At 38.0% G+C, this 18932-nt stretch overlaps 1 protein-coding gene across 1 annotated transcript in view; it reads right to left on the bottom strand.

Moving 5' to 3' along the window:
• The window catches only part of SMG1 (SMG1 nonsense mediated mRNA decay associated PI3K related kinase), a 56345-nt gene that overhangs the window by 8797 nt on the left and 28616 nt on the right, over positions 1 to 18932 (bottom strand). Inside the window, exons 26-52 of the mRNA XM_018067404.2 lie at positions 18699 to 18846; positions 18165 to 18324; positions 17385 to 17505; positions 16464 to 16712; positions 15875 to 16159; positions 14818 to 14962; positions 14396 to 14534; positions 13873 to 14103; positions 13598 to 13775; positions 12842 to 13003; positions 12304 to 12521; positions 11958 to 12112; positions 10778 to 11000; positions 9613 to 9859; positions 8732 to 8961; positions 7953 to 8201; positions 7414 to 7552; positions 7217 to 7326; positions 6387 to 6605; positions 5775 to 5965; positions 5021 to 5193; positions 4348 to 4627; positions 3886 to 4158; positions 3533 to 3767; positions 1680 to 1906; positions 334 to 484; positions 52 to 241 (exon numbers count right to left, since the gene is read on the bottom strand). Of these exons, the coding sequence (XP_017922893.1) occupies positions 52 to 241; positions 334 to 484; positions 1680 to 1906; positions 3533 to 3767; positions 3886 to 4158; positions 4348 to 4627; positions 5021 to 5193; positions 5775 to 5965; positions 6387 to 6605; positions 7217 to 7326; positions 7414 to 7552; positions 7953 to 8201; positions 8732 to 8961; positions 9613 to 9859; positions 10778 to 11000; positions 11958 to 12112; positions 12304 to 12521; positions 12842 to 13003; positions 13598 to 13775; positions 13873 to 14103; positions 14396 to 14534; positions 14818 to 14962; positions 15875 to 16159; positions 16464 to 16712; positions 17385 to 17505; positions 18165 to 18324; positions 18699 to 18846 (5328 nt within the window). The remainder of the gene's footprint in view (positions 1 to 51; positions 242 to 333; positions 485 to 1679; positions 1907 to 3532; positions 3768 to 3885; positions 4159 to 4347; positions 4628 to 5020; positions 5194 to 5774; positions 5966 to 6386; positions 6606 to 7216; positions 7327 to 7413; positions 7553 to 7952; positions 8202 to 8731; positions 8962 to 9612; positions 9860 to 10777; positions 11001 to 11957; positions 12113 to 12303; positions 12522 to 12841; positions 13004 to 13597; positions 13776 to 13872; positions 14104 to 14395; positions 14535 to 14817; positions 14963 to 15874; positions 16160 to 16463; positions 16713 to 17384; positions 17506 to 18164; positions 18325 to 18698; positions 18847 to 18932) is intronic.

The following is an 18932-nucleotide window of genomic DNA, read 5'->3' as shown; positions in this document are numbered from 1 at the left end:
AGGATGAGAAGTGGATAAAGCCATACTGAATATTTGGTAACATTTATTTACCTGACAGTGTTTTAGAAAAGGTACCACAGAGCCTGAAAAATTCTTTAATTGTTTGCAGTCTCTTCAGAAAGAAAATTTCCTCTAGAACTTGCCGATTATTGTCATCATCAAAGAAGTTCACTTGGGTGCTGCGGGCTTCCCTAATTATGTCAATCTTACGCCAAGCAAGAGGTATCTCCATCTTGTTTAGCTGAGCAATATAAAGGAAATAAATTAGGTTTGCTTTTACAAAAGCTTCCTATTTCTGACTCAAAGAGTACTCTAAAAAGAACAGATCCATACCTTTTCAATCAATAAACCAAATGCAGTTTCCACTTGAGCAAACATTCCATCAAAAGCTACCAAAAGCATCTGACCAGCTGACATTTTGGGAGTTTCATCAACTGAACCATTTCTCGGCTGAATCAGTTCACCATACTGAGCATGAAGTACTCTTAAAAGAAAAAAAAAGTAAAAAGGAAGTTTATATGGTTTTGCTTAGTCCCCAGTAAACAGGATTTTTTTAAGCTAATTGATCCTACAGATAGAAGAGATTGGAATTAAGATGCACCTGCACAAGGTGAAATTTTTGCAGGCTTTTCCCACCCTCCCTGCCCTGTTTCCACATGAATCCCAATGCTGGTCTCGAGAACAGCTAAGGATACCATATAAGACAAGATCGTATTAGAGGACCACCTACAAAGCTATAAATAATATAGCTATATATTTTATAATAGCCTTAAAATACAGGTAGAAGATACAGACTGTATTTCCTATGAGCATGTTAAAGTTATGAATAGCTAGAGAGGCACATATCACCTTTCCTTCCTTGTAAACCAAGCACTGGTTTTATAACATGCACATATATAACTGACAGGAGTGTGGGGTAAATGGTGGAGGGTGAGGTCTCAGGGTATGGCTGAGACAGTTTAACAGCTGGGTGCTCCTGAAGGGTGGTCTCATCCCCTCCTTCCCTCATGTCACTTTTGACCCTCAACTAACAGGCTGAGCAGGCTTGCCAATTAGTAAACCAGGAAGAAAACTAATCTAAGAGAAACAAGGTAAATTGTTTTCAGTGGGTACAGCCTTGGCTGTACTGCTGATGGAGCCACCACAACTGGCTCAAAGGAAGCTTTGGAATTGGCTCAGTTGTGTACCAAGCACTTCCCCAGAAAGGCACTGTCCCACATTACAAGATGCACAAGTCTTTGTGTTTGTCTGGGGTTGTGTTTGTTTGCATTTTGGTTTTTTAATCAAGTCACTGACTCATTATGCAAAAGCTGCTCATCAAACCTCCTGACGAGGAGTGCCATGGTTACAAGCTCTCCTTTCTATAGGTTCCTCCCACAAACTAATGAACCAGCTCCTATTTTTAGCATCCTTTAACCTTAAATATAAAATCACAGCAACATATTTTGGAACAAGGTGACTACCATAACTCAGCTTTAAGCAGATGTAAGTGTAAATTGCCATAGCTCCCTGTTTCTGTGTATCCATGTGGATAAACACACAAACTCAGAGGAAAACAGTGCACATCAGACATTGCACTTTGCTTAATGGTATTCTTGGGAAAAAAATTTACACAAACCAATGCTCTGCAGTCTTCATTCTTTCACACATGACCTAAAAAAAAAAAAAGGGGGATTTACCTTGCAACATCAATGTAATGAGTATGTGTTTCTTCCTCTAGACCCATAGCAGCATTTCGTAAGTAGGCTTGAAGAGATTCAACCAGTGTTTGCAAAGGGACTCCATCAGTTGTTTGCTCTATAAGATTATCCAATTCATGGAGCATACTTTCTAAAGTATACTCTCCTTTCATTAAGCACCTGAGTGCTTCAGGAAAAATGATTTGTCGGAAGTTTGAGTTCAATTCCTGTTGGGGAATAAATATGAACACATAAGAAATTTTCCTCCCTCAGGAAGTATCATATGCAACATTTTTGTCATTTTAGTATTACACCACCCTGCAGCAGGCATTATCTAAAATATAACATGATGCTGGTCAGCCAAGAGTCAGAAGTCTGCTTTTTAACTTTAAAGAAATCAGGAATACATTAGACCCTGTACAAACCCAAAGGCTTGACATTTGTAGCAATGTAGCAACAACTATCTCCACAGCACCAGCTGCAGTACCTTACAGCAATCCTCAGCAGAGGCTTGGTGGCACATAGATCATTTTGTAAATCAATTTCAGCAAACTGTGCAGCTTTTCTTTTCCATTACCTAACTATGAGTGAATTAAATTATTTACTGAATTTATGATTTGCTAAACTCATTGGAGTAGGCAAGGGAAAAGAATTAGAAATTCGCCAGGTAGTGATAATTTTGCTGGGGTCCTACTAACACCACAGGAATCAATGCAGGGAAGGAAAACTACTTCAAATGACATAGAGCAATTTCCCCCAAGTAGAATGCACCAGAGGGATAAAAGCAGATGGAGAAAGAACCAACACGCTCTGCCTCCAAAATGAGACAAAATACAACAAAAAGACTGGTTATCTTGACTGCTCAGGGAGTTGCACCTTAGATAAGAGCTCACATGAGGGACAGCAATGTGTGGGTGAAAGATCTCCACTGCAATGTGATGAAACTGCCATGCACGTTTCTGAAACAGTTCTGAAATGTCACTACTTCAAAGACGGAAGAAACAAAGTGATGAAAATCCCAATGCACTTACACAGCTTGGTAGGAGAATACTTTTCAAATACAACACAGTGGAACCAAAAGCCTTAAAAAGCTATTTACATCAGCCACAGTTTATAAGTCACATCAATCTTCAGCAGATATTTTACTCAAGCTGCCATTGATGGGTTTTTTTGTTTGTTTCATTAACATGCAAACATTTCTAAACCACAAAATTAAAAATGCCTTTTTCTCCTTCCCAATCTTGGAGATAGGGGGCTGTACAACAGGTTTTCAGAATTTGTTTGAAACTACTTGTTTCAGGCAAAAATAATCACAGAATATTCTGAGTTGGAAGGGACCCACAAGGATCACCAAGTCCAACTCTTAAGTGAATGGCCCATACAGGGATCAAACCCACAACCCTGGTGTTATTAACACCACGCTCTAATCAACTGAGCTAATCTCAGGGTTAGAGTAGGTTTAAAAGGAGCAGAAAACAAAAAAATTGCAATGTGAACAGTTTGGGAGTTGTTCTGGACTGCCAGCAACAGAGCAAAAGAATGAAAACACGACATGAAGCTAGTTTGTCTATAAATCTGATACTAACTGCTTCCTCATGGTTACTTACTTGACAGCAGTTTTTACAATATATCATGTATAGATCAAAACAGTTTCTTTCAAACAAATAAAAATGTAAACAGCAGTAGCAAATGCCTGTTCAGCTCAGCCAAATACAGCAATCAAGACTAAGATTTAATAAAAAAAAACTCAGCAGCATCATAAACAAACATTTAGCCCTTTAAGGAAGAATCTATTAAAAATGGCTTAGTTGAAGTCTTGAATGTTGGGGGGAAAGGTAACATAAAAGTATCACCTGAAGTGAGATATAGACTCCATTTGCCAAGTGAACAGCTTCTGATGCTTCAATGGGGTTTGGAATGTCCAAGTCCTGAGGTACAAGATGACACTGCTTCAGCAACTGCACAAGGCACGTAACATTCCCACTCATGCTGCAAAGCTCCTCCAAGAACCAGGCTCCGTCTCTTGAAGTCAAATCAACCAGCTGCTCTCCAGCACTTGATGCTGCACCTTCCATCATCAGATTTCGCCTAGATGAATCACGACACTTAGACAGCGTGCCTGCTTGTTGCACTCTTCACATAATTACATCACTTGAATATTCCTTGTCTCACACAAGCTCACCAAGTTTCACAAGAGGGAACTCACCTTGTCAGCGCACACAGAGCGGAGATGATAACACTGGCCAAGCTCAGCGAGCCCTCCTCTCCGTTTTCGTGGAGGAAAACTTTTATGCACCGTTCGATTTCTTTGAGCTGCTCTTCACAAACAGGCACAGTGACTGCCTCCTGCTTCAGACGCTCCACCTGCCGGATCAGCCTGTTGTTGATATCAGCTGCATAGCGCTGCAGGGTCATTTCCGTGGCAGTTATGAACTGGCACATGCTTGGAGGGGGCTGAGGAGCATACTGCATTTCATACCTGCAAAGCAAAAGCAAAAGGACAGAATTTTCTTTTCTCAAGTACTAGCTAACTGCATTCTTCTCTGCAGATGGGAAAAATAGTCTGTGTAAGACAAATACTCTCCTTGCAAAAGCATTTATTTTAATCAGAAAATTAGGACAATAGCTTGAAAATTTTTTTGAACAATGCACTATTCTGTTGACTTACTTCCTGAAGATATCCTGACAACGCTCTATTGTCATGTTACAAATGAGTTCTTCCATCCAGGTTTTCCACTGCTCTATTCGGTGCTTCTGAAACACAGCTTTTGGATACTGCAGAGCAACTGTTGCATAGTTGTGCAATTGTTCCAGACACCCACGTAACACGGATCTTCTCTGCTGGAGAAGAGCACCAACTTCTCCTTCCAGTTGTTCACACTGACTGATTAGATGTGCCTGGCCTGCATTTTGCAGAAATGCTGTTGCTGGGACATAACTTGGAGGACCTTTTAAGGAAGATGGTTAAAAATTTAGATGCATCTCTGAAGCACACACGTTTTACAGCATACAAACACTGAGCTCTAACACCTTTTCAAAAATATTCTTTTACTTGTGATAAAGGAAGCATGAAGAATTCATACTGAGAATTTTGAGCACAAGGTAAGAGAATCATCTCATGCGCAGAGTGAAGACCAGCACAGACAGACAAGTTCCTTCAGACAGCTTGGCACAGAAATCTTGAAGTACTCTAAGTCACCGTCTGAAGAAGCCCCTTTCTTTTCATTTATTACATACAGGTCCTTGCCTTTAAGTTAGAGGATACTCATAATGCCTCCTTGATACTGAACTCTAGTTGTTTTCAAACCATTAAAAACACGCTCACAAATACGGTTTTATACCTAGATCCATTTGTGTGCTAATTTCTTGAAGGAGACTTGCAAGTTGGGTTGCCTCTAAGTTACTGAAAGCAGTTTGGTAATGTGTTATCCACTGCTCAAACTCATTCAGCTTCACTTGGATTGCCTCCTGGACAGCTCTTTGTTGAGACTGCAACTGTGTGTGCTCAGAATACCTGAAATTATTGAAGCCACAGAATCAAGTAACTACTACAAGAAAAAAATACTTAATGCTATAGAAAACATAACCACATCAAACAATACAACTACTGGGTTGACCAGAAAATGAATATATTCTCACCAATTACATAAAAGTAATGTTACATTAATAACTGTTTCCCTACAATATAATTAATGCATGTGCATATTCATGCAATTCTGGAATCCTTCATCAATTTCAAATAGCCTTCAAAAATAACTTAGATGAAAAGATGTTTCTGCTATTGCAGGAGCTGCCTTATGTGGATTATTCTGATAGAACACCGCATTCAGCACACCTGAGGGTCAGCTTGGACTAGCACAGGTTACATTGATGTAGTATCAGGTGCAGGACATATATGTGATTATTCAGAAGGAAAATGGTTTCAGTAGTTCTTCTTACAATAAGCAGGTCACTCCTTGTACAGAACAGCTTTTACCCAGCTATTCACCTCTCTCATATATACACATTTCTAACATGTAACCCATAAGTACATTACTAAAACACCAACTGTATTGAACTGTGAGACTCCTGCCAGAATTCCTGGCTCCTCTGTACCTGTGCTGAAGCGTGTGGGAGGGATGGTCCACTCCTTCTGCACCTTCCAGAAATTCTATCTCTTCCAGTAGTTTTCCTTGCAACTTTTCTACATCTGTCAACTGCTCTTGCAGGTTCAGATACTCTTCTAAGCTACTGTCCAATTTTGGCAGCACAGCAAGCATTTCATCCCTATTCTTAAACCAGTTAACCTGTAAACAAAACACAGATATTACAGAACTGCACTTAAATCAAGCAGGTAAGAGAAAGTAAGATATGGCAGAACTTAATCCTTCCATGAATACTGTTCATCTAGGACTGCTTCCAGTGCTACAAGTGCTAAATCTTCACAGACATTCTTTATTTAGACTGCTCTCTAAGCCTCTATTTTTATTCCCCTAGCCCAGATGCAGCCAAAACATCAAAACATGTTTTACAATTAAGCATGCAGAAACTGAAAATTAAATACTTGCAAGTTTAATATAAGCACTTCCCTTAATAGAAACTCAATTTAGCTCAATAATATTTCTAATAAATGACCATATCTCCCACCATCCCCCAAATACAAATAAATGAAATTAAAGCACAGGCCTAGTTTGGTTTTAAAGTAGAAAATGAATGTAGTAAATGCACCTTTATCTCCGCCACCCTCGAAGAGAAGAGACTGCGTGTAATATCTCTTTCCATTTCCCTTTTGCTCTGTTTGTTTTCAGCCTGCTGGCCACCACCACCATAGACAGCTCCAGCAAATCCTGCTTCACCTCCAGCTGTCCAGTCAACCAGTGGATCATAAACAAAAGCTTCAAGCAACGTGAGCAAAGTCTCTCTCCCACGGCGCATGATATGAAGGACCTGTGTCACATTTTAAACACTCATTCTGATTCTGCAATTATCCTCATAGAACAGTGGAAATTTAGATGCAAAATACTGTACTTGAGTAGGTACAGAAATCTGTAACATATCCTTAACCACTACAGAGGCAGGAAGAACACCACAGTATGTACAAATGCAGCTAAGCCTGTAGGAACGTCACCAAAATTCAAGACTGCATTCTAACCTTCCACACAAACTCTATACATCAGCTACAGACACTTGAAGAAGAAAACTCTCCCTTGCTCAGAGCATTTTTCTTTTTAAAAATATATCTCGTTATAAAGGATGAGTCTCAAAGAGGGTAAGCAAAACATCACAAAGAAAATATTCAGGAAAAATATAACATTTTATATCTAGAGCTAGAAGTTTCCCCTTTCCCCCTAAATCATAGCTGTACCACTACTCGAATGTGTGACATGCAAGTATCTGACATTCTCATGTTTCTTAAATACCTATCATAGGATATATCTAAAATAAGTCCAATAAAAATCACAGCAGAAAAGGTGAAGGCTTTATAAACCAGCAGCAGAAAAGTTGTAACACAGTATTTGGCAAGTGATAGCCCTTAGTTTTCATGTTTCCTAACGTACCTGTTCACAAGAAAGCCTGAAAACCCCTTCTACTCCTGTAACTCCAAGTGCTGTTTCAATATTGTGCGTCATCCGGAACGGAACCTTCTCCGGAACCCGAAGGCTCTTCCCTTTAAGATAAAAATTTAAGTTGTTTCTTTTAATGAGCAAGAAGGGAAACCTTTTATTTGAATAACATAGAGCATTTTTTAAATTACCTTTTTCAAAGCAAACATTATAATCTATGTGGACAACTTCTCCTGTAGTCATATCTATAAGAACATTATCCAGATGTCTGTCTCCAAGACCAATGATGTAGCCAACCATGGACATAACTGCAGTGGATCTTGCATACGACTTTAAAGAGAGTTTCAGGAAAAAATTATTTGTGGGAATCCTCTGCCAACACATTGGACTGACTACCATCTTAAAACAGTATTTTAAGTGTAAGTGTAAGACAAATCAAACCCAACTTATTCCAAGCAGTTTTCTATTTGTTGTTTGATGATATCTTACAAGAGTTTTCATGTCTTAGGCTGATAATTCTAGTACAATAATGTACAGTTAATTAGGTCTATACCCACTTTTTAATTCCAGATGGTACAACTGCCAACATTTCCTGTTACATCCAACATTAGCAGTGCTAGCTCTCCAAACTCACAAGTATCACTGCTTGCACACATCTTGGTCATTTGTTGCCCCTCATCCCATTAAAATCACAGCCTCTCAAAGGTAAAATACAGTTGTCATAACTCACCTGTGTAACTCTCCACCATTCATCTGGTGTGGTACATGATGACCAGAGCTCCTTAGCAAGGAGATTTGGGGGAGTTGCTTCCATCAGTTCTTCCAGAACAGCCCTCATGACATTCAAGGGCCAGTCACGACGTGACACGTCAAGACTAAGCCCGACTGCCTTTAAAGCAGGTCCAATTTTACTGTAGTAAAGTTCACTGGGTCTAGGCACTATTCCAGGATTCTGAGGACTCTGGTAAGAGTCCTGAGCCTAGAAGAGGTAAAAAGAGTAATTTATGTATTGCAACTCATTATCACACAAAAGTATCCCAAATTCAGTTTTGGTAAGAATGAAAAATGAAATCAACGTCTCTACTGAGGATGATTTTTACAGCTCAAGAGAATTCTTTCAAAATTCAATAGTTAAAGTCTTTGTAAAATCAAAACACATTGTTTTGGCCTAACTCTACTCTTACCAGAGTAAATCCCAAAAATATAACTGTAAATTCTGTATTTAAAATGAAACGAGGAGGAGAAAACAAGATATGGAACTAAAATAATTTTAACCAAGGATAATTCTATTTGTAGAGAACAATTCTCTTTGAATTACTATGCCAGAACAGCATATTCATGTTACACACTGTAATTATATATAAAGACAATTTCATTGACTTCTGGTGAAATCATTATGATGAACAAAACACAATCTTTGTAAGACTACGCGATTTAGAACTGCAAAGCAATCAAAATAGATGTTCCCCTTCTGACTTGATCTACTTATCATAAAAACACAGTAGCTACCTTTTGTGCTTGCAAAGCAGCTTCACGCTGTTGCCAGCGCTTGTAGAGACCAAACAAAGGTGTAGCTCCATCCACCCACTGGATCAGGCCTGACCTTGTTCCCAGAGGTGTCACAGAGTAGTGCCTTGCATGGAACCTTGGTGTCTCTTGGCGGTTAATAGTAGCAAACATGGTGTTCACGATTGATAAGAACTGCATGATCCTTTCATCTAGATGCAAGTCTTCCAAGCCTGCAACAAATTTGTTTAAAATTTAGTTTCTTCCAGAGGAAAAAAAAATAAAAAAAAAATCTTCTCCTAGAGCCCAAAATTCAGCATTTTTTAAGCTACTTTATTTCAGACTATGAATATCTTTATGAATTATGTAGATTAAGCATGAGTTGTTAAGCCTAAATCTAAATATTTACATGGCATTTACCTACTAGAATCACCAGTTTATGCCAGCCCACTCTGTCAGAGGTACACACAATAGTTACTAACATAACATAACTAACATAACAGTTACTAACATAACATAACATTTCAGGAAAGGCAAGAAGTCTCTAAAGTTCTCTTTTAGGTGCTACCTTAAGCTTCTGAAAAATTGCATCCAGCTAATCCAATCAACATGCAAGCAGGACACTGCTTCTGATGAAGGCCTTATAAAGAAGAGATTTGAAACACTCCAGACTTACAGCTTCACAAGGCAAAATTCCTTGAAAATGTTTGGTGAAGTAGGAGGTAGAGAAGAAAGAGAGAGAGAGCAAATGCTTCAAACTCCCCTTTCTCCGTATCATTCAGGTAGATAAAACAGAAGTTGCACCGTGCAATCTTCCTGCCTTTAAGACAGTCTAATTTATAACAAGAGGCAGTGCCTTGTATGAGAAAAATGCAATTACTTACCTTTGAACAGGTAGGGATAGTTCTTCCCATCTGAACCCAGGAAAAGCAGCTTTTTAGGTTTCGTTTTGGTAGGTAGGATTGTGATGGTGCTGCCCACACTGTGAATTGTGACTGTGTCCCTGGTAGATACTTCTCCAGGAAGTGCTATTTCAGTGTTCATCATGGCAGCCAACCAAGGACTGATTTCTTCAAGTCGTAAGAGGTAACTGGCCCGTTTCTGTGCTCTTTGCTGCAAACTTAGCATAACCTATTCCAAAGAAAGTTTATTCTTTTAAGGAAAGGTTCACCTCAACAGCATTAAAAAACAAAACCACCCCCAAACCAGACTTAATGGTGGTCATTTCCAGAAAGCAGAGAGATTTTTCTTAAATTCCCTTCCGCCCTTTCCACCCTATTGATCCAGATACAGTTTAGGATGAAGATTACAAAAACTAAAAAACATTCTTTATACAGCAAATATACCCTGTGTAGTGATAAACACCGAAGTCACAACAAATCATGCTCCTCCAGAGGTTTGCTTCTGCTTGACAAATATTTGAGCTGTGGTTAAAGACAGCAGCATTCAGCAACCTCCTGTTGATGTATCTGCATGTTGTTTGTTCTGCAAAGCAGAGGGGAAGTACAGGGAAAAGTCTAGCAAGACTTTTAAAAACCACCAGACTGGCTCTGCATAGCTGAGTGAATATTTTGTTTCCCTTCAGACCCACAAAAAACTAAGACAAGATCACATAATTGACAAAGTACCCTGGGAAGGGTTGATCATTTGAAAGTTGCTGCATAGCTGGAGGAATATGCTTAGATAACCAGAGAATTAACTTGATAAAATTTAAATGCACTAAACTCAAATGGCATACTTTCAGAAAAATGGTATTAAAAAAAAAAGCCCTCTGCTCCCAGAACTAACAGAATCCCAGACAGCAGAAGATGAAAGATTTGAAAAACAAAATTATTTCACTGGATAGAAATGCAATAACAGACAGTCAACAGGACTTCCTAGAAGCAAAAATTACTGTGCTTTAGTGTCCAGGGTGCCTACGCTGAGAAGACAAAGTTTCAGGCTGCAATTCTGATACGGTAAGAGAACAGGAGAAGGAGAGGGTCAAGCAAAAGGTGCAGCAAGAGCAGAAAGTCTCTACATTGTACTCGTCATCTGTGCATATAATACCTCTTTAAATGGGAGCCAGCTGCTTCCAGGTTTAGCAGGATTCAAAGGATTCTTAAGTTTCTCTAGTGCATTTTCGATTGCATCTCCATAGTTATCCTGAAACCACTTCTCATGAGGAGTTTCTGCAGGAGCTGCAGTGATGCTCCGCACGTGTTCCAAAGCAAACACGATGGGCTTCATCAGAGCTGTGTGCTTCTCACGCATGATTGCGATTTTCTCCTCTCTGTTATAAAAAAAACACACCAAAATTTCTTCTTAACACCATAAAACCAAGTTACCTCATCATCAGAGCATTAAAATAACAACAGAAGAGATATTGAAGAATTCACGAAAATCACTACATCTCTAAAATGAGGTCTTCAAGGATGATCATATTAAAAGGAAGAGTATTTCATTCCACATTGAATGGAGTGCTCCTCTGAACCACACTTTTTTTTCTTTTCTTTTTTTCCCTTTTTTTTTTAAATGAAACATTTGATCTGAGTTCTTCATCATTGGAAACGCTGATAAGAAGCTCTGAGCAGAAACCACTCTAAACAACTGATTGCCTTTAAGAAGAGAGCACTTTACTACTACTTCTTGAGGATGTACCACACTATAAAGAAGGGGAAGAGAGATTTAGATCATTTTGTTCTCCCACTTCATGTTAGACCGGACAAAAGGGTTCAAGAGGCATTCTTAACCTTAGCCAGGTTGCCCAGTGAATGGATCACCTCTTCCACTAATCCATTCACAGGAGAATCCAGGCGAGGGAGAAAAAAAGACTTGCTCAACACTGAAAACTAAAAGCAGAATAAAACATTCTGTTTACTCCAAACATCTGTATTTACAGTAACCTCTAAATAGATTATACCCTTCAACATGCTTGTCCTCATTTCATCTGACTTGGAAATCAAGAACTACAGGATCTCATAATCCCCAACTTAATGTGCATTAGGTTTAACACATTATTACTAAAGAAATCCCAACATGGATTTACAGGTAGACTGTTGCTGTTTCTCATCTGATTAGAGTACAAGCTGTAACATCAAAATGTTTTGAAATAGGGCTGCAAGCTTACAAAGCAGCAGCTGGGATAGTATGAACTCAGGAGCAATACCACTGCTGGTTGGTTGGACTGTATGCCTCCCAAGAACAAACAGTTGTTATGCTGTCATCTGAATTACTGACAAAGACATACTTCCGGAGAGTGTTGTTGTTTTGGACCCTCTTGACTTCATCTTCCAGTTGCTGAATCCGTCTGAGGACATACATGTGCTGCTGCAGTAAAACTCCCAACCAAAGCTCATCCCAAAGAACTGTAACTCTGCGCAGCTCAGCCACCAGCATCTGAACCTGTATAAAACAAGATTCACTTCTTTTAAAAGAGCTAGTATTCAGACTTATTTTTGTAGATGAACAAGTTGAAAAAAGATGACTGCCTAAAGCAAAGAAACACCAAACTTTCAGTAGCCCAACCCCCAAGATGAACAAATTCCATATTTTGTCGTTCAAGTGCCCAAATAGTGTTCATTTGGATTATTCACCTGCAATACCATCGTTGGATTTGCAGCAGAGAGTTTCTCCACAATTTTGCTGTAGCAATCTTGCATCATTGCTTGATCTTCATTTAATCCAGCTTTTGTATCGTCTTTACTACTTTCTTGGGAAGCTGGGGTGCTCCCTCCATCACATTCCCCACCCAACAGTTCTTCTCCTTGAATATTACCAAGCAAAGTAGGGATGGCAGAAGGCAGCTTGTTCCCTAAATTAAAAACAGATGTTAAAGTATTACCTAAACTAAGATATATCACTTCATATTTCACTTAGCATCAGGTCCCCATATTACACATGAAGTACTGGCAAAGTATATGAAAAATACGCAAAATTGAAAGTCTTATTTGTCACACTAGTAAATTGGATAAAAGGTATCAGTGAGTTTCTATAATAAAAACATTCTTAAGATACAAAGTACCAGAGTTACTGGGGAAAAAAACAAACAAACAAATGCTCAGTATCATTTTATCCAGTAAATAAAAACGTATTAGCTCAGGTTTATTCGAATGCTTATTTTTATCTCCATACCTGAAGTCTGGGATTCACTGCTAAGTGAAATGGTTCCCACTATTGCAGGATAGAGTATGAGATGAGGAGAATCTTGAGCCACTCGACACAGTAGGTTGCAAATGCTTTGACGAACATACACTTCTGGGTGATTCAGGCGGGAGAAAAGCTGGGGTATAATACCTGCATGAGGAGGAAAGGAAAGTGTGCTGGCAAATGAGGCAGAATTTTATTTCAGTTTTAAAAGCATGCCTTTTTCTGAATTGTGAGAAAAAAATAAAGTACAAATTTACAAAAGAGTCCAGAAGAAAGTGCAATTTTACAATGGCTGGCCTCCTCTTCTGCTGCCTTCCACACTAAGTCCATAACCTTTTGAGGGAAAGTCCCTGAACAACCAGAACCAGCAGCATAGTAACAAACAACTACTTTTGAGACATCTGGCTTTAGTCACACATCTTTCTCAACTGTAGCTAGAAAAAAACCCCACCCCATTTGTTTAAGGTGGTAATACAATGTAATAGTTCATAAACTACATCTCCTTTTTCCTTCCCAGGTCTTCAGATGGGGAAAGGAGGGGATCAGAATCTGTGCTACTTAACTACTCTAACATCAGAATGTATGGCAGACCTGAATATCTTTACTACATTATTTAGTAAAAGATAGGCTCTCCTTCTATGATGCTTACATAAAAATTTTATCAAAGTGCAACAAACAGCTTTCTGCATTTAGAGAAAATGCATCAAAATAAATTTTAACAACTAGATAGCATCTATTTACCTCTCCAAGGAGCAGTAGGTGTAGTTTCTAGCCCATGCTCTAGATACTGTCTAAGTTCCCCAGCATGTTTCACAAGCAACCGTAACAGTCTTAGGGTTGCCATTACAATAACATCATCAGTGCTTTGCTCAGAGGTGTTTCTTAAGTGCAGTCTGGGATCTTCTTCATCAAGTGGAACCTTGAAACAAAGAAATATTCTCTAAGTTAAGTATATAGCTCATACCATCATTTAGAAAAATTTGTAACTGGATTTTCTCATCAGCACGAACACTAACCTGACCAGCATTGAGCTTGAGGAAAGTAAAATATGCACTGCAGGAGAGCTTATAGAGACTGAAGATTCTGTCTACAACTTTCCTCCACACTTTAATTAATCCTTCTGTTGCGTTTTCATCTAGATCTGAAAGCCAGGGACAACTTGTTAATAACTGACGCCATATCACATCCACCATATCATCTTCCTCATTGTCCTCATTTTCAGTGATTTGTAGAGTCATGTCTTCATCCTAAATGCAAATAAAGAGAAAACAGATTTGATTAAGTCATCCAACAATTTCTACAAGCAATGTTAGTTCCTAATCCAGTTTTTGTCTATGCAACTCATGGAACTGCATTAGTTGATCACATTACCATAGTTTGTGCAACAGATGTGTTACCACTTACCTAACAGATAGTTTCTTGCACTGTCTGAATTTTAACTTTTAGACACTTAGAAGAGTTCACATGAATCACAAAAATAAAGAAAAATAAGGTTTACACTGAAGCTGAACATTTTTAAGCAAGCAAATTTACACTCACTTGAATCCCAGCTGGACGACACACTGCCTGCCCAAGAATCCCATAGATTTTCTCTTTATCTTCCTCTGCAATGTTGTCTGGAAGCAAGTTCTGAACCTCAGATTTTTCCCGGGGCAGCAGACGAACACCTTCTCCCTGACTGTAACATTTAATGAGTTACTGATCCCTGGTACATGGGTATTTGTAGAGATACTGAAACCATTAAGACTATATTTATAAAAAACTCCTTGAAGGAAGAATCATCTTTATCTCAGAATTAAACTAGCTTCTTTTTACAGAGGGCAAGTAATCAAGAGAATACTCATTTCTCTGCTCAAATGTGACTTCAGGCCACAAACAACAGTAATCATAGATACAAAGCTAGGGTTTATCTTAAGAGAACTAACTGTGCTGCATAAATTTAAACATTAGGATGAATTTACCTGGCATTATCAACTACTTTCCGGCCCCATCTATAAGCCCAGCTAGCCAGGGCTGCCCAAGACTTGGCTACTTCAGGTGCCTGTACCGAAGACAAGTGATACAGCTGGCCCAAGATGAAGTCTGGTTCTCCAACTCCAATGTTTACTGTGATAGGAGAAATAGAGCAATGTATGTTATGGTGTAAAACCTACTTCTAATTTCCTTAACACAGAAAATAACATCAGCATATTATGAGCATGTAATATGTTTTCAGTACAATAAGTATCCAAGGATGTAAAATCTTACAAAATGAAATTATTTTTCAGTTCTGACACTGCTGCTAAATGAAGCAGTCTTCATTTGGTAACTACCACTGCTTATAATCTACAACTGCTTCTTCTTTTGCAGGAAGATGGAAATGAGGCAAGAAACTCATGATCTCCAAAAGAACACAATGCTTCAGAGAGCAAGTAGAATTCTATGAAGTACCCAAGCAGTGCAGTTGTATTTATTTGTATATATCTAAGTTATTTATGAAATCCATGCTTAAAGAAAGACAGAGTTTATCTTAACATTTAAGAAAAAAGTCTGCTGAAAACTGGGAATGAGAGTACATTTGCAGCAACAGCAGAAGTGCTCAGATTAAGCACAGATTAAAGATCATGAGAAAACCAAAGTACTTTTCACACTTATCAGGACCTTCAAAACATAAATCCTATCCATGCTTAATCTGAAAGATCTCATTCAATCTTTAGCAAATAAATAAGATGAAAACAAACATATATGGGACAAAAATTTATATCCTCATACAAAATAAGTGCATAGCAGTTTCTTCTTAAGGCCATCATCATTTCAATGAGAAAAATGTTATAGAAATATGACAGAAATTTTAAGGTGTTTGGGTTTTTTGACTGTATATAGTTACCTATTGCAGAAAACATACACTGTTTATATCTGTATTAGGAAAACAAATACGAGTGATGGAGCACTTCGTCCTTATCAATATAACTGGTGCTATCCCTCAGTGGAATCATCAGTAACTAATTTAAAAAAGAATAAGAAGGAGGAGAAATGTACCTGTAGATTCACTTTCAATCCTAGGATATTCTTCTTCTAGTGTATTAACAGCTGGGAGATCAATCAAATTATATATGTTTTTAGACAAGGTAGACAGACCAGTGTGATTCTGCTGCTGTCGAGCTCTATACACTTGTTTCAACTGTCCTGAAATCTCTTTCCATTCTGCTTGAATCCATTTAGCCAGTGTGAGAATAGATTTAGCAACTGCATATTCGGCTTTGGCAGATTTGCAGAAAGATATGGCACAAGAACTCAGCATTTCCATGGCATGTGTTGACTGACCTGCATATCATGAAAAGCAAATCTTCAATACTGTGTTAACATTATTCAAAACACTTCCGAAATTCAATGTATTCAGATACAGCTTGTAGCAATGTATTTTTACATAGAAAGTTCTCTTTTGAGGTTAAAAATGACAAGTAAGAAAACATTTGTGAAAACCCTTTCAGACTGAGACAACAGTTAATAGTATGAAATCAGTTCCTAATGATACTGTCCTATTATGATTTCTTCAAGATCAGGGGAATTAGTCTGGTTATAAAGACAAGCAGCTCCAGCCACTATAACACAAATAGCAAACACTCACCTGCTGTGTATAACAATTTTGTTTTCTCAATATCGAGTTCAGGGCCCCATTTTTCATCTATCTGACCCGGAGCAGACAGCTTTTTAAAGTGCTGGACTAAGTCCTGAGCAGTGGTGGTTTTTCCCAGCTGGACCTCGCTGCACTGGGCAAGCAGCCGTGTGGCCAGGGCGATATTTCCTCGCTTCCGGGCAAATTTCGCTGCTGTTAAGCCCAGTTCCATTAGATGGCTTTTAATTGGGACTGTTGGTTCTGCAGAAGGAAGCAAGACATTGTATCAGATAATCATTTAATAATTTTGCTGGCAGACAGATAATTTCTGCCCAATGTATTCCGTACATGGCCATCAGTGAAAAATCTCTCAGCTCTCTCATTTTTTATATTTCCTTCAGAAATTGAGATGATTTAACTTAGCCTAGAATATTCACACACCCCCTCCAAAACAAAAAATATATCCATAGATTATCTGCTGGGCAAAAGAGATTTTTTCCACTATAATCACTCTTCTTAGCTAATAAACCTACTTGTCCCCTGATAGAACTTTCCTCCCATTACCTCTTCTTATACTGCACATTTAAATGGCTTTTGTGACTGTTTTTTTTTAAAGACCTATTATTCATACTGTTGAAGTGTTCAAAACTGAAAGCATCTAAAGTGCAAAGAGTTGAGCAAGCAAGGTGTTATTAGGAGAGTACAGAACTGCTAAACACTTCAGAATACATTTTTTTCTTTTTAACACTGTCTATATCACAGCAGTAATTGAGACCATGAGTTGTAAAGCAAGACACCCAAAGGACAAAACTTGGCTTTTAAAAAGTAATCCATCTAAATAATAGAAAAAGACATAGCTGCTGCTTTCAGCAGACAATTCAAGTTCAAATTCTGCATTTACTTTTCACAACACTAATATGAGAGCTTACATACCTTTAAGCTTTTCCATCAATTGATTCTGGTACACCGTGTACCTCAGTGCATGCATCCATGGCCTCACATCATGCTGTTTGCATGACCTCAAAGCATCATTGAAGAGAGGTACAAGACAGTCCTGAAGAGGCACAGAAGTTTCATAGTTGTCATAAGAGACAACTTTACCACAACATATTTTCACTTATTAAAAGCAAAGACCATTTTAGTGCAGAGGAAACATTTTTATTTGTATTAGTAGCCACACTTTGTCATTAACTAATAAAACCTAACTATGTTTTATGCTTGATTTTGAGAGGACAACACTAAGAATTTGCTCAAAATCAAGTTGAATTCTTTTCTGAGCACTGGGATTAGTAATTAGAACTAGATCATCCATACCGTTTGGAGTCTGACAGTTTTTAATTGCTGAAGTGATTTTTTTAATTAGAATATTTTCAGGTTGCTTTTAAAGTAAATTACATGTTTTGCACGACTGTTACAATGTATCTAGAGAAGAAATACCAACACTTCTCTAAAAGGCAACTATCAATAAAACTTCAAAAATACTGTAAGTGTAACTGAAAGAGCTGTCATATATTTATAACTATAGAAAAGTCCAATTGAGATGTAAACCTAAAAAAAACTTGGGTCAAGGCACATTAGTAAACTAAATGAGATCTTTTTACAGTATGATTAACAACTGTCAGAACAATTAATGTATGTTTTATATTCAACACTCCACAACATGACATGGAGAAAGACATTACCCCAATTTAGCTTTTAAACACACAGATATACCTCAGATGTCAGCCTGTTGCACACAGTGTTTTCCAAAGCAGAAGAACAATACAACTGAAGAGTGCTCAACACTGGTAAAGACTGAGACACAGTGAGTGTAGAAAGTCTCAAAGGCCCAATAGCAATACGGGATGTTTGCTTTAAGTACTTAATAAGATTTCTGAAATAAAAGGATCAGAGCAGTCATTTTTGTTAACTAGACTTTAAGAGTAAATAGAGATATCAAAATTACTGAAGAAAAACCAAAATCAACATCTTTAAAAAGATGACAAGATAATCTTACACTCTTACACACAAGTTACAATACTTTATTAATAAGCTGACAAGCAGAATTACTTTATCAGCTCAAAGGACTTTATCAATTACAAATCCAAGCTAAACATCATCTTATTTTTCCTCAGTAAGCTTATAACTCACAACTAGAACTGGCAGCAAACTACCATAGGTGCTGAAGCTTTACACAAAATTATGTTTAACAAGCTAGAAAAGGTTTTCACAGTGTATTACATTCATTCATAGCACATTTCAACTTACTCAGATATTGACTGCCACTTTTGCTCCTGTTCTATGTGGTTTACAGCTGTTGCCAGACACACTGAACTTCTCAAAAGCTGTACTTCAACTGCTTTTTGAAGTTCTCTTGGATCAGGACTTAGCATATTAGGAAGGAGCTTCTTCATGTCTACATGGAGATTAAACAATTGAAACCAACTAGAACTGCCAAATTTTATCAAATTCCACTATCTGAGAATGCATTTTTGACAGTAA

The sequence above is a fragment of the Manacus vitellinus genome, unplaced genomic scaffold, assembly GCF_001715985.3.
Source record: "Manacus vitellinus isolate BGI_N305 unplaced genomic scaffold, ASM171598v3 scaffold_12_pilon, whole genome shotgun sequence".
In the NCBI taxonomy this organism is placed as follows: Eukaryota; Metazoa; Chordata; class Aves; order Passeriformes; family Pipridae; genus Manacus; species Manacus vitellinus.
This window is presented reverse-complemented; position numbering and strand designations above follow the sequence as displayed.